Consider the following 15,215-nt stretch of genomic DNA (forward strand, 5'->3'; position numbering starts at 1 on the left):
ATAAAGGTATGAGATGAGGCCCAAGTGGCTGCGGAACAAATATCATCTAAGGGGACCCTAGATTTAAAAGCCGCCGAAGCAGCGACGGCCCTAGTAGAATGAGCTCGAACCCCTTGAGGTGCAGGCCTTGCCGAACTCTGGTATTCTAAGAGGATACAATTAGCTATCCACCGTGCTAGTGTAACTTTAGAAATTGACTTGCCTAAACTTGTTTTGGCAAAGGAGACAAACAACTGATCAGATTGCCTATAACCAGCAGTTCGATGAGTATAAAAACGTAATTGTCTGTGCACGTCCAAGGAATGCAGTTTATATTCTCCTTTGTTCTGGTAATGGGGAAAGAACACGGGAAGATTAATGGATTGATTAATATTAGCTTCTGAAGACACCTTAGGCAGAAAGGACGGATTGATCCTGAGGTAAACTCTATCTGGATGGAAGGATAAATACGGCGGTTTGACACAGAGCCTGAAGTTCAGAGACCCTTTTAGCTGAAGTAATAGCCACTAAGAAGGCCGTTTTCCAAGAGAGATATTTAAGATCAACTGTGGCCGCCGGCTCGAAAGGGGGGCTAGTCAAGGCTTGGAGAACCAAAGACAAATCCCATGGGGGTACTACCTCCCTGACTGGAGGTCTGAGAAGGAAAGTACCCTTGAGGAAAGCTTTACAAAGCTTAGCAGTCATCAGAGGGCCTGATTCATGCCCTACATGATGATGCAAAATCGCTGCCAGTTGTACCTTGACTGTAGAGCAGCTAGCCCCTTGATGAAAAAGGGTAGTTAAAAACTCCAAAACCGACGTGAGAGGCACTGTGAAAGGATCCAAGTGATGGTGTTCCGCCCAGATTGAGAAACGTTTCCACTTGCTTCAGTAGACTCTTCTGGTGGAAGGTTTATGTGCTGCTACTAGGATGGCTTTGACTGGTGAGGAGATTCCGGGAGTCCTAATCAGGAGTGGAACTGGAGCAACCAAGCAGTCAGCTTGAGTTTGTCCAGGTTGGGGGCCTGGAGACCTAGAGGGTGGGTAATGAGATCCGGGAGTGGATCCAGAATCCATGGTGGATGAATTAGGTGAGACCACAGGTACGGGAACCATGTTTGATGAGGCCAGAATGGGGCAATGAGGATCATTTTGCTCCCCAGCTGACTGGCTTTCTGTAGGAGTTTCAGCATCATGGGCAACGGAGGATAAGCATAAAGGAGACCGGGAGGCCAAGCATGTACTAGAGAGTCTCTCGGGGACTCCCCCTGAGGGGGAATTAGAGCGAAGTAACTGTTGCATTTGGTATTTGAAGGAGAGGCAAAAAGATCGCAACAGGGTAGCCCCCATAGGGCAAATATTTGCTTCGCTACTAGAGGATTGAGAGACCATTCGTACGGAGTCAGGATCGAACGACTGAGCCTGTCTGCTAGGATGTTGGACCGTCCCGGAATGTGCGTTGCAATAAGAAAGCGGTTGGTGGAAATCGCCCATTCCCACACTCTCATGGCCTCGCGACAAAGGGGATAAGATCTGGTTCCCCCCTGTTTGTTGATGTACCAGACAACTGACATGTTGTCCGTTTGTACTGCAATTGTCCCAATCGGTAGAAGGCTGTGAAGTGCCTGCAACGTCAAAAGCACCGCCCGCATCTCTAGGACATTGATTATGCAAGGAGGTCTCTGTGTCGTTCCACGTGCCTTGGACCGTTCTGCCTGAATAGTGCCCCCCCACCCCAGGCGAGAGGCGTCCGTGGTCACTGTGGTGATGGGGGAAGGCATCGAAAATGGTCGTCCCGTGTGGAGACTCAGGGACCTGAGCCACCACATGAGCGATGTTCTGCAAGCCCTGCTTAGGGGAATAGGATGGGACAGGGGATTGCGAGACAGGGACCATTGTACTTGGAGGGTCCATTGCAGTACCCTCATATTTAGGCGGGCTAGGGGTAGTAGAGGAATAGCTGCCGCCATGGACCCTAGAGCCCTCAGGATCAATTCCGTAGGTGGAGCAGGAAGAATGAGAATGGCCTTGACATGCAACCTCAGGTTCTGAAGCCGATCGGGAGTTAAGAAGGCAAGCATTATCCTGGAATCCAATCTGGCCCCTATAAAATCTATCACCTGTGAGGGGACTAGAGAAGATTTGGTCATGTTGATAGTTAACCCTAGACGTGGAGCAAGGTCGAGGAAGTAATCCCTGCCTGAACAGAGCAGATGCCTTGTTGGGGCGATGAGGAGCCAGTCGTCCAGGTACGGAAAGACCTGAATTCCCTGAAGCCTCAGGTGGGCCGCTATGACCGCCAGGACTTTGGTGAACACCCTGGGGGATGAGGTGAGACCGAAGGGAAGGGCCCTGAACTGAAAATGACTGGCTCCCAGCCGGAAGCGGAGGAACCTCCTGGAGCGTCTGTCCACTAGGATGTGGTAGTACGCATCCTTGAGGTCTATCGAGCACATCCAATCGTTCTCCCGTAATAGGGGGAGAATAGATTGTTAGGTGACCATTCGGAACTTTTCTTTGGGTACTGCCAAGTTCAGGAGAGAGAGATCGAGAATGGGTCTTAAGTCCCCCGTCTTTTTTGGCACCAGAAAGAACCTGGAGTAAAGCCCCGATCCGAACTGATCTGGGGGGACGGGTTGGATGGCTCTTTTTTGTAAAAGCTGCTGAATTTCTGTAGCAGCTGCCTCCCTCTGATTGGGTAGTATGTCGGGGAGGCTTCTGATTTTGGGGGTTACAAAAAAGGGAATTTGGTAACCTCTGGATATGATGCGAAGCACCCAGCGATCTGTTGTTATGGACTCCCACATTGCTAGGTGCTTCGAAAGACGCCCCCCGACTGCCTCCAGAGTGGAGCAGCCTGGCAACCCCTCAGGGGTTCTGTGTGGACCTCTCAGAGAAGGGTTCTCTGGACCCAAAGTTTGTGGGACCCCCCTCTGCCTCTTGGGCGGCGTCCTCCCTGTCCTCCTCTGCCACGAGAGGACTGGTTGTCCGGAGCAGACTGGGACTGATGCGATTTTCGGAACCACATCTTCTTCTGACCCTTTTGGTTCTTAGAAAAGGACCTCTGGGGAGCAGAGAAGTGGACTCCGACGGCAGACAATGTCTTCCCGTCTTTCTCGCTCTGAACTAAGGTGTCGCGAACGGTTTTGCCAAAAAGTGCAGAACCATCAAAGGGGGCATTCGCGAATGATGCCTTAAAGGGTTCCGAGAAGTCACAGTGTCGGAGCCAGGCCTGACGCCTGATTACCAGGCCGGCTCCGCCGGCTCTAGCGGCTCCTTCAGTGGCATGTGACAAGAGCCGCATAGAGGTGTTAGAAACTGAGCGTAGAGTAGACATTCGGGAGGAGTACAGATGCTTGTCTCCTTCCGACATGGACTCTGGGGGGGATGCAGCGTATTCTTTTATTAGATCCCGCTGCATCCGAATGACGTGTGCCATATAGTTCAGCGCTCTCATGGAGAAGGTTGCTGAACTAAAGACCCGCTTCCCCAGGCGGTCCATCGCTCAAAAGTCCTTACTCGGAGGGTGGACCGCAGAGCTCTCCTGAGCCAGCTCTCTCTTGGTGGCCGCCGCCACCAACATGGCATCCACAGGGGGACCTCTGCTCCAGTGGGTTCTTCTCAGCAGGGGGACTCAGGATCCTATCCGGGTGCTTGGGGATTGGCTCCACAGTGTCCGTCTCCTTCCAAGCCCTGGTGGCAATAAGGTCCACCAGGGGGTCGGGGGGAGGGGACACTCAAGAGGTAGATGTCCCTGCTTCGAACGCCTCTAGGAATACGGACTCATCGGAGGAAGCCTTGGGGGCAGACCACCCCCCCTAATCCTGAGCATCTCCATGATGTCTCCAAAGGAGACATCCTCGGGGGGTGACCTTGGGGAGCCTTCCCCTTCATCTAAGTCCGTATCTTCGGTAAGGGACTCAGGGGAGTCCATGTGCCTCCTCTAACACTTGGCTTTGTGAGGGACCTCTTTGGGGGGGCTGTCCGAGGAAGACTCACCAACAATATCACGTTCCGCAGGAACACCCAGAGATGTTGAAGCAGGCTGTCCCGAAGGCCGGGTGATGGGAGCCCGGACCAGCTGAGAGGGAGTGCAGGGAGGAGCCGAAGCCAGGACCGGGGGTCCGGATACACTCAACAGTGCCCTCTCCACCACCGCGAAAGCCGAGGGGGAGCTACTCTCAATAGGCTCCGAGAGTCGGCTCCCACTCGGATCCGAAGCGGGGACCGGATCCGGGGCTGAGACCCTCGGATCCGAAGGACCCGTGTGCTCCGACCGGGACGGAGCCGAAGTCACACAAAGTCCCTCGGATCCGAAGCTCCGCCCACTCAGAGAGGTCGGATCCGACAAACTCGAGGGACCAGTCGGAGCCGAAGTAACTAGTACTGTCGGCTCCGACACACCCCCAGATCCGACGTGGCTCGGCTCCGAGTGCTCCGAACCCGGGAAGCGGGATGGAGAAGGAGAGATTGGGGCAAAAAAAGGGGTTGAGCACCCTGGAAGGGGGGGGGAGGCAAGAGCACTCCCATCTGCAGCTGGGCCTGGATGAACCTCCTCATCATCCGGTCCATGTCTGCATCTGACATACTAAATGTAGACCTCGACGAGGCCACCAAGGCAGACCTAGAGTGACGCCTCGATGACCTCGACGGGGACCGGGTTGCCTCCTTCCCAGGTCCCGGTGAAAAACAAGGGGACCGGAGCCGAGGAGGAGGCAATCCAGAAACCCTGGATGGAGAAGCCCGCTTGGCGGGCGGGGCCGAAGAAGAGTCCTCGGCCCGACGCTTATGGTGCTTCTCCTTCCTTTTGGTTTTTCCGGCCTCCCTATCCTCCGGAGCCAAAACGGGAGGTTGAGTCCCGATCGGAGGAAGGGAGGCAGGGGTGGCCGCTACCAAGGACTGGGTAGCAGCCACCGAAGAACCAGAGGTCGAGTCGAGTCCGGGGGCAAAAGGCCCGCCAGAATCAGCTTCGATCTCCGGTCTTTAAGTGCCCTGGGGTTGAACGCTGCACAAATCGTGCATCCCGAAGACAGATGTTCAACCCCAAGGCACCTAACACACCGGGTGTGGCCATCCGCCGGTGAGAGCTTATGGCCACACTCGGTACATTTTGAAAATATGGCTTTAGGGGCCTCCGACATATTGAACGAAAACCACACTCACTAGGCCCCTAACACACCACAAACACACACTACGGACCAGCGAGGGTAGGGAGGAAAATTTTTTTAACAAAAATAGATATTTAAGAGGGAACCTACACAAACTCACACAATCACACAAGAAAGTACAAAAATTCTAAGATTTTTCTCACAAAAAACCTTCCAAATTGCCAGGAGCTCAAAATCCAGCTTGTTGGCTTGAAGCGCGGCAAACTAGATCTGAGGTCAGTTAGGGTTGGCAGGGGATTATGGGTAAAGGGAGGAGCTAGGAGCTCGGATCTATGCTGCGGTAAAAGTTGCCGGCTCGGATCCGAGATCAGATCCGTATCCCAAAGGTTGCTGACAGATGAAGTTCCTACTTCAGATTACCCAGTTCACAACCCGCTTCTGCCACTCTTATTGTGCAGGAAGAGAGCATCTGCTTTTAACAGTCTTCAGAAACATTACCCTCACCTCAAGAGCAGTTGTTGAAAATGTCAGTGAGACTACTAGGTGTTGGAACAAGCTCCTTGAGAAGTATCTGCACTGCTTAGTTTCTGCAGTTCTTCCCAGACCATTTCCTTTGTGAAATGATTAGGACTGACCTCTTTTACTTTGTGCCCTTCTACCAGGAGAGTTAAATGTACCTTTTATTCTTTTTAACTGTTAATATTAAGCAAAGCCATATAATTCAGAAGCCCATATTCACCACCTTTTTTCTACTCACTTATATTCACTCTGTTGGCACTTAATTACCCCTTTCTCTTTGATGATAAAAAAAAAAAAAAAGAAAGAAAGTTAAATGTTTTCAAATTATTGTACTGGTGTTAGAAGACAAAGCATACTCATTCTTAATCAGTAAGCAGACCATAACAAAAATAAGGAATATTTAAATCAGCGTAGAGAAATGTCAACATACACCCACACAGGTTACCTGCTGAGATTCTGCTAGTGGTTGGGAGGTATGAGGACTCTTGCGCAAAGACTGAGGTCCCGAGAATTGTGTTACAGGCACCTTAGGAGTCGAGAATGGGGTGGAAGAAATACTCCCTGACGAAAGAAAAACAGATGAACAATGAATGACCTAGCATGTTTGTATATCTACTTTTCTTCTGCAATAAACAAAAGAACTTGCTCAATGTGATACTGTCAACCCAGGACAAACATTCACAGCAGTTCAAAATGAAGTGAAATCACAGAGTCTGCAAAACTTGTTGGAAAGTGCTTTTCTTTTTCACTATGAAAAAAAATTTCAAACTACAAAAAACACTTCATGTTTACAGAAGCATTTTAAAGTTATGCTTAAAACTGTCCCTGCAGATTCAGTCAGCATACACAACATGAAGCAATAAACATGAAAAAGTCTTCTTTAAGTCCATGAAGGTTTGAGGAGCAAGAGGGGTCTCTGACCATTACAACATCCTGTGCACACAGACACTTGGGACTCTCGCATTCGCACTCACTAGGCAAGTGCAAAAGGGGAGTGAATGCAATGAATGAATAACTAAGACCAAACGGTTCAAAAAGAACCTTTTATTAACCTCCTAGTGAAAAGGGGAGTGAATGCAATGAATGAATAACGAAGACCAAACGGTTCAAAAAGAACCTTTTATTAACCTCCTAGTGAAAAGGGGAGTGAATGCAATGAATAATGAATAACGAAGACCAAACGGTTCAAAAAGAACCTTTTATTAACCTCCTAGTGAAAAGGGGAGTGAATGCAATGAATAATGAATAACTAAGACCAAACGGTTCAAAAAGAACCTTTTATTAACCTCCTAGTGAAAAGGGGAGTGAATGCAATGAATAATGAATAACTAAGACCAAACGGTTCAAAAAGAACCTTTTATTAACCTCCTAGTGAAAAGGGGAGTGAATGCAATGAATAATGAATAACTAAGACCAAACGGTTCAAAAAGAACCTTTTATTAACCTCCTAGTGTCCCGGTACTGGGCCTTCTTGGAGTTCAACAAACTGATTCGTGCCTCAGTTTTTTTAGGAAAATAGAAACAAGATGGCTTTTAACATTTAATGGCCTTAAAGTGATTAAATTATTAGAAAGTTTGCATTAATGTATCTTTATTACCCTTTGAACAACCATAAGCTATTTTGTTTAACTATGTGTGACTCTATAGAGACTTTGTAATGTGTGTGTGACTCTGTACAAACTTTGAAAACTGTCCTTTACAATGAATCTCTCTAAGTCTTATACTTTGTATCTCTGTATCGATTATATCTGTACTGTATTATGTTTCCTGGAGCTTTTCTTCCCGGGCCTCCACTGAAAACGGGTCCTTTAGGGCCCAGAGGACTTCCCCGGTAATCAAACTAGAAATAAATAATAAATAAATAAATGGTGCAAGGGATTTTGTTCTTTTTGTTTATACTCAAGTTTTACTGCTAAGTATAAGGAGAGCACAGTTGTGTCCCACTTACCATAACTGTAGAGGTCAGAGTACATCAGTGTTACAGTACTGATGTTTGGGGTCTTCCTGCCATGCAGAAGCCTACAACTGGCCTGATTTCCACAGTCTTTACATTGCCCCAGCCAATGGATGTCTGACAACTGATGTCTGGATGTCTGGGTATAAAAGGGCATCTGTCTGTGCCATCTTTAGGCCTTTATAAGCAGTGAATGAGCAATGTGAAGTCAGAGGACAGCACAACCTCAGTTGCCTGGATTTAAGTGAGAAGGAGAGAAAAACACATAGGAGGCAGAGAGGGGATGATAGAGATAAGAGAACTATCTGCAAGAAAAAGCTCCTCTACTCCTTGCACCCTGCAAGGAGGAGACAAGTGGTCAGCAGAGAGGGACGGGTTGGAGGGTGGGAGTATGTAATGCAACACTGATCTACTCAAACATCTACAATTACTGTAAGTGGGACCAACTGTACTATACTTAGGTTCATAGGTAGGTACTAGGCTATTGGCCATGGGGCCTATATAAGCTTAGCCAAAAAAGTTCCCTAGCTTTCGCCACCCAAGGAAGTTATTCTCCAGAGACCCTGTCTAGCAGAGCCATAGAAGTGATCCCCGGGGTGAATTTCCTATTTCCCATCCAACTGCCGAGATTTTTCTTAAAGAGGGCTAATGAGAAGCTTTGCTTGACATGAATGGGTAGTCTGTTCCAGAGCATGGGAAGGCTATGGGACAAGAATCTATCCCTCCAGCATGTTCTGTTTATTGTGGTGGAAAGGTTTAAGTCCCTGAAGCATGTGGCTCGGAGGGACTGGGGTTTCTTTAAGTGTAGCATTTCCAACAGGTCTGGGTTTGACATGGCTTTATATGTTAGGCAGAGGTCGCCTCTGAGTAGGCGATAAGTGATGGAGCAGAGCTGGAGTGTTTTGAGATGGTCTGCGTATGGCATCTGTTTGAGTCTGGTAATCCTCTTAGTGAGGTATTTCTTTGGTCTTTCTAGTTGCTGTAGACATCTTGTGAGGTCCATGCCAAATGGGGTGTTGTGCTCTACAATGAGTCTGTTGCGGGATGCGTACAGAGGAAGAATGACCTCTTTTTTCTGGAGGTAAACCCCTTTGTGATGAGGTGTGCCAGGTGTGTTTTTCCCAAAGGGGATGACAATGCACTTCTTGGCATTGAGCTTAAGGCCATGACTGACAACAAGCATCAGTCTCAGTGAGGCCTCTTTGTAGAATGTCCACATCATCAGGCGATTCTATTATGCCACCTAGTTTGCAGTCGTCTGTGAACTTCGTTAGCCAAAGACCTGCTGTATTAGCCTGGACTTCTGAAAAGTAGATGCCAAACAGGGGAGAACCAAGGACTAAGCCCTGTGGTACTCCACTTGTCACTGGTCTGGAGTCTGCTACTTTCACTGTGTGGGTTCTGTCAGTGAGCCATTTGACCACCCATCTTGTGACATAGGGATTTATGCCCAGTCTAGTGAGTTTATCTATAATTCTGGAGTGGGGGATGGTGTTGAAAGCATTGGCAAGGTCAAGATAGGCTGTGTGCACCACCTTACCCTCATCCACGGCTCTGGTGACTGCTTCAAAGAAGTCAATCGGGTATAGGAGACATGACCTACCTTTTACAAACCCAAACTGAGTGGCGTCCAGAGTTTGGAGGTTACCTATGTCCTTGTTTATAAAGTCCAAGATGATATGTTCCACACCCTTGCAGACCAGGTTTGTCGGGCTAATGAGGCAGTAGTTCCCGGGGTCCATGGTGGAGCCCCCTTTGTGGAGTGAGATAACAGTCGCTGTGCGCCATTCAGTAGGCACAAAGTCTAAAGTGAGGCTATGATTGAACATGGTAATTAGGTGGGGTGCCAGTTCATTCTATAGTTCGTGCAGAACGAAGACTGGGATGTTGTCAGGTCCCATGGATGCTCTGTTCTTGGCTTTGGAGAGTGCGGTCTTTACTTGTGCAGCCATGATTACAGCGGCTTTGCATTCTTCCGGTATAGTGATGGGCCCTTAGGGGGGTGAGGGGGGATGATGTTTGCAGTGAACCTATCTGCCAGGATGTTAGCAATATCAGTTGGTTCTGTATATTTAGTGCCATTGTGCTGTAACTCAGAGCAGATCTGAGTGTTGCCATTGAGATTCTTGACATAGCTGTAGAATGCTTTGCGGTTGTCTTTAGAATCAGTGGCAATTTTATTTTCTTAACTAGCTTTGGAGGATTTTATGAGGGATCTCAGCTTCTTACTGAGGCTGACCAGGGAGTTCCTGTAAGCAGGGGATTTTACCCTTTTTTGCAACAACTTCTTCCTTCTGTTGTAGGGTTTGTTTATGGCAGGGGACCACCAGATTGGCTTCCTTTTTTGGAGGATAGCTTCTTGGTTCTGTTGGGGATGGCATGATCCATGCACTCATGTATGTGCTTATACAATGCATCTGTATAGGATTCAGCAGTCGTACCTCTATTTTCTGTCTGTATGGGTGTCGTGAAGCTTGCCACTTTTGTCTCAAGAACCATGAAGTTGGCTTTGGAGAAGTTGTTTATGGTGATTTCCTTAATGGGGGGTGGGGGTGGGATATTGATGTCTAGGGTGATTAGCTTGTGGACCTGACCAGCGAGGAGATGACCTCTGGTTAGAACATCGGTTACCCCTAATGGTAATGACCAGGTCCAGGATATTGCTGCCCCTGGTGGGGGTATGGACAAGCTGATTCACGGCCACAGTCAGTAATGCAGTACTAACTCTCAAAGCTAAAAGCTTAGTGATGGGTCAGTCAGATTCCACAGGATGGCAGTAGCAAAACCTGCTCTAGTTCTGGATACACTGCATAGATTTATAGTGTTTTGTAAAGGTGTGTACAGAGTTCCATGTGGCTGCCTCTAGGATGGCCTGGGTAGGAACTCCTTTTAGGAAAGCAGTGGTAATTAACCCATGCCTGGTGGAGTGGGCTTTAATATGCCCAGGTAGATCTTTTCCATGGTGTGAGGAGCAGAATTTAATGCAGTTAGCTATCCACTTTTGAAATGGTTTGTTTGGAGACAGGTTTGTCCCGTTTACTCCCTGCAAAAGTCACCAGTAATTGCTTTGCTCCATTAGTGTTTTTGTCCTGTATGCACAGTACCTGATCTGCCTTTTGCAAATCTAGGGAGTGGAGGACTTGTGTTTGATGGATTTGGGAAGAAGACTGGTAAGTGGATATCCTGGTTTAAAGTAAGTTCGGATACTCCTTAGGCATAAAAGATAGGTTTGTCCTAAGTGTGACTCTATACCTGTTGAAGACAGTGAAAGGTTCTTTACACATGAAGGCCTGTAACTCAGAAATTCTCCTAGCTGACGTAACAGCTATAAGAAAAATGGTCTTCCAGGTGAGCATTTTTAGACAGACAGTGACAGCAGGTTGGGGGGGGAGTAACGTTAGTTTTTTTTAACACTTAATTTAGATCTCATGCTGGAAGACAGCTCCTTCTGGGTGGTCTCAAGTGAAGCACCTCTTTTAGAAAACATGGTGGGAGAAGATGGGTAGGATACAGTGCAGGCAAGTTGATATGGCAGATGCATGTACCTTACTGCTGAAATAAAAAAAGCCTTTGCCTACAAAGGGGCAGGACAGGTACTGCAAGACTGCATTCATGTCTGCCTGAGAAGAGTTAGTGCCTTTGCTGTGACACCAGGTGGAAAATCTTTTCCATTTTGCCAGGTTTGATTTCCTGGTATTGGGCTTCCTTGCATCCCTTACAACAGAAAGCATGTCCTTGGGATAACATGCATTTCTTGGGATAGGAGGCATTCCTTGGTGCCAAAACCCAGTCCTGCTGGCTGTTAACCTGAGAGTGGCTGAGGGGGGAGTGGAAGAGTGACCTCTCAACTTGGCTGAGATCTACTTCCTGTGGCAGGTTGCAGAATCTCCCCTCGCTGAGTGTCAGGAGGAGGGAGAACAAGTGTTGTCTTGGTCAGAAGAGGGCCATTAGGATTATGCTAGGTCTGTTTGCTCTAATTTTCTGTCAGTACCCTGGGGATTAGGGGTAAGGCCAGGAATGCTTACAAGAACCAGTTTGTCCATGTGAAGGAGAAGGCACCAATTTTTCAAGCTCCTGTCTGTTGTGTTCTGGAGCAGAACTTCTGTAGTTGTTTTTTCTGGTTTGAGGCAAACAGGTCTATTGAAGGGAACCCCCACTAAACGATTAGGTCCAAGAAGGCCTCTCTCCTTCAGCATCCATTCTTTGGTATCTAGAAGGTCTCGGATTAGAGAATCTGCCAGGGTTTTTTTCCTGGAATATAAAAAGCTATGAGGAATAACCCTATTTTGTAAGCCAGTATTCAAATTTTCCTGGAAAGGCTGCACAGTTGGTAAGACAGAGTTCCTCCTTAACTGTATCGCATCACTTTAGTGCTGTCTGTCCAGATTTGAAGAGTCCCTGGGCTTAACTTCTGTTGAAAAGCTTTTATGACCAGGTAAACCACTAGCAGCACCTCCTAATTTATGTGCAACCTTCTCAGCAGAGGAAGCCAAATATCCCACACTTTCAGGACACTTAAGTGGGCCTCCTAAGCTATGTCTGAACTGTCTGTGACAGTCTTGTCTGCTTCAGGTAGAGAGGAATTCACCCCGGATTCCTCTGTATTGCATCCTTCCACTATAAGAGTTCCTTTTTCAGGCATGGATAGGGTTATCGCCTCTCCCACTTTGAGAGGGACAGTCCCTCTTTGGGCAGTTGTGTCCTGACAAAAATATTAAAAAGGGCAAATGTCCTGAGATTGTAGGACATAATTATGTCCCATATTTGATGTAGTAGTTGCACAAAATAGTTATTTCTGCATCTAAAATACCTAAATGTTACAAGAAACATAATAAGCAACTAAACTGCTACAAGAATAAGCTTTTATTTAGGAAAAAAAGTTAAGTTCTATCCTTTGTACTGACCGTGGGTACGTGTCGGCCTGTAAAATCTTATGTGTGTCCCGAAAATGTCCCACTTTGGCCATTTGAAAAGGTGGCAACCCTAGGCATGGAAGGAAAGGTAGTAGGGTTTTCAATGGTTAGGAATGCTGTTCTCAAGCATTTTTCAGAAACCACTGAAGTTTTCTCGTGTGTAACCCTGCAGGTAGGATCATGAGAATACAGGACGCCACGTACCCCTGTATCCTCTGGAATTCTCTTGCAGTGATGAGCTTCTTTGGTAGTAGACTGGTCAGATAACCCATCAAAAAAGCAATCTTGTCTTGAGGAAGGAAGACTTTCTGTTGAACCTAATCTATGAGGACTCACAGAAAGAGAATCCTTATTTGAGGAAGAGTTTTAAAATGTAAAGTGAGAGTCAGACCTACCTTCTGAAAGCAGCCTGCGCTGATCTGCAAGGTGCCTTGGAGCTCTGATGTGGATCTCCTGAATGAGACAGTTGTCTAAAAAGGAGGAAAATATGAACCCTTAGAGTTCTACAATATGCTATTACAGAGCTGGACATTTTATGAAAATGGTGGGACTGTTAGATAGCCCAAATGGTAAAGCACAGAATTGGAAATGGAAACATGTTGCTACAAATCATGGGCACTTTCTGTGGCTGTCTGCTACGGGGATATGGTGTTAAAAGTCTTTTAGGTCTACAGTGACCATGCAGATCTCTTGGAAGATCATGAGCAGCTGTTTATGCAATGTAAGCATTTTGAATTTTGAGATGTTTTTTAAACTTGTTTAGCTCTGAGAGGTCCAACATGGGCCTCCAGGTGCCCTCTTTTCTTGGAACTAGAAACATCCTTAAGTAGAAGCATTTTCTCTCTTGTCCTGGAGAAACAGGCTGGATGGATCCTTGGTGTAATAGTTACTCTTTTGCTGGTTTTGGAATGTCCAACAAGGGTGGTATTTTTCTGAACTGGATAAAGTACTCCATCTGTATGACGCTGAGGACCCACTGGCCCCTGGTGATGGTTTTCCACTGGTTTACGAAGGAGGAGGATCTTCTTGTAAGGGCTTGGAGCGGAGGCTGGAGTATAATACGGTCACAGTTCTTTGTACTGGGTGGGCTCTTTGGAGCTCCCTGCTCTGTGTGACTGCTCTGGGTTGACATCTCCTTGATTATCTTGGTCTTTTACCATAGGGAAGCCTCCCCTTGTCTTGTCTAGATGGAAAAGGCCATGGCATAGAAGGATAATTCCTACTATATCTTGAGGTCAGAGTCAGGAACTATTCTGTCACAGTTTTAATTTGCTTTTCTTTTTTTATCCAGATTCTCAAAAACTTGATCAGGTGAAGGATCAAAAACAAATTCCTTGTCTAATGGAGTACCGAGTACTTCAGCCGTTATCTAATCTGACAGGGGCAAGGCCCTGAGCCATGCATGTCGGTGAATAACAAAACCTATGGCAGCTGCAGCTGCTCTGCAAGAGCCAAATTTTAGAGCATGACTGAAGATTTGTAAAGCTTTTCTGACTGTCCTGGATTTCCTAAGGTAAGGTTCTACCTGCAATAAAGTCCATCTTGGGTAGAATTTTGTGCTAAAGAGATTCAAGGTACGTTAGTGTACAGAACTATCAAACCAGAGCTCTCGTGGCCAGGGTGGAAGAGGTATAAGCTTTCCTCCCAAAATTTAATAACCTACCTTCCCTGTCATTAGGTAAGGGATGTCTTGCTGATCCCTTAGGTACACCTTTTGTGGATTCAGTGGAGAATGCAGAAGGGTCAGCATTTGGGTTTTTGTAAAGGTGCTTGTGAGATACAAAGACGCTGTAAAACCTTCCTAGGAGCAGGGGGCAGAGAATCAGAGTGGAAAGGAATGTCTAAGACATCATCTAGCAGAATGTATACACAAGGAACAGCCAGTGGTCAGGATGAAAGAGATGTTAGCAGTTCCCCGCAGTGGGTCACAGCCTGTGACAACTGCTTACTTTCCCAGCTCAAAGCCTCCTTCATTCTATGCAGGGTATCCTCAAAGGAAAAGTCCGTAAGTTTGTGGTGGCAAGTGACCAGAGTAAGACAATTCCTCATCATCCTCAGAGCAGAGGAAACTTCTTCTTCCTGAAAAGCTACTTCTCTGCAGAGGGCTCTATATTTCATTAAGGCTTTAAATGCCTGCTGTTTTTAGGTCTTGTGCTTCGATCTGAGCAGGTGATGCACGCAGTGACAATGAAAAGGAAGTGGTTCATTTCAGTTTGGGTGTCTGTCTTAATGGAGTGACCCGATGATGTGATTGTCTGACCTTGACATCCGATGGGGCCTCAGCAGTCACTTAACACGGGGATTCTCCCTACAACACAGATGTCAAAAGCTGAGGTCTGCTGTGCGCCATGGTAGTATTTGCGGGTAGGCTGGAGACCACAGTGAGCACCTGAATGTCCGGCCAGGTTCCACTCATATTGCATGCTTAGCTCTTATTCACTCAACTTTCCAGCTCCCTCTGCTTTTCTTCTTGTTCCTGTCACCATTACATCAGCAAGCCCACATCAGGGAAATTAGAAACTCAGCTTCACTACAACCATGACACTGCCTTTGCTTCTGGATTCTGGGCTGGCCTCCTGTTTGTTTTTGGCTTACACTGCAGTTTTTGTCAGTCATTGCTAACTTTGTAGACTTGGGCTTGGAATCACTTATCTGTTGCTGTCATCATTCTAGTAATATCATCATGTCTGATGTCACACAGGTAGAAAGGTACAGGCCAATGATGGCTGGCAAGACAAACTG

The 15,215-nt window shown here is 47.1% G+C and overlaps 1 protein-coding gene across 2 annotated transcripts in view; it reads right to left on the minus strand.

Annotated features, from left to right (window-relative positions):
• The window catches only part of LOC122791001 (hamartin-like), a 1,885,581-nt gene that overhangs the window by 1,457,911 nt on the left and 412,455 nt on the right, over positions 1-15,215 (minus strand). For both annotated transcript variants that reach the window (XM_044058745.1, XM_044058744.1), the window contains exon 5: positions 6,052-6,167. In XM_044058745.1, the coding sequence (XP_043914680.1) occupies positions 6,052-6,167 (116 nt within the window). The remainder of the gene's footprint in view (positions 1-6,051; positions 6,168-15,215) is intronic.

The sequence above is a fragment of the Protopterus annectens genome, chromosome 16.part0, assembly GCF_019279795.1.
Source record: "Protopterus annectens isolate FY-2018-M chromosome 16.part0, PAN1.0, whole genome shotgun sequence".
NCBI classification, from domain to species: Eukaryota; Metazoa; Chordata; order Ceratodontiformes; family Protopteridae; genus Protopterus; species Protopterus annectens.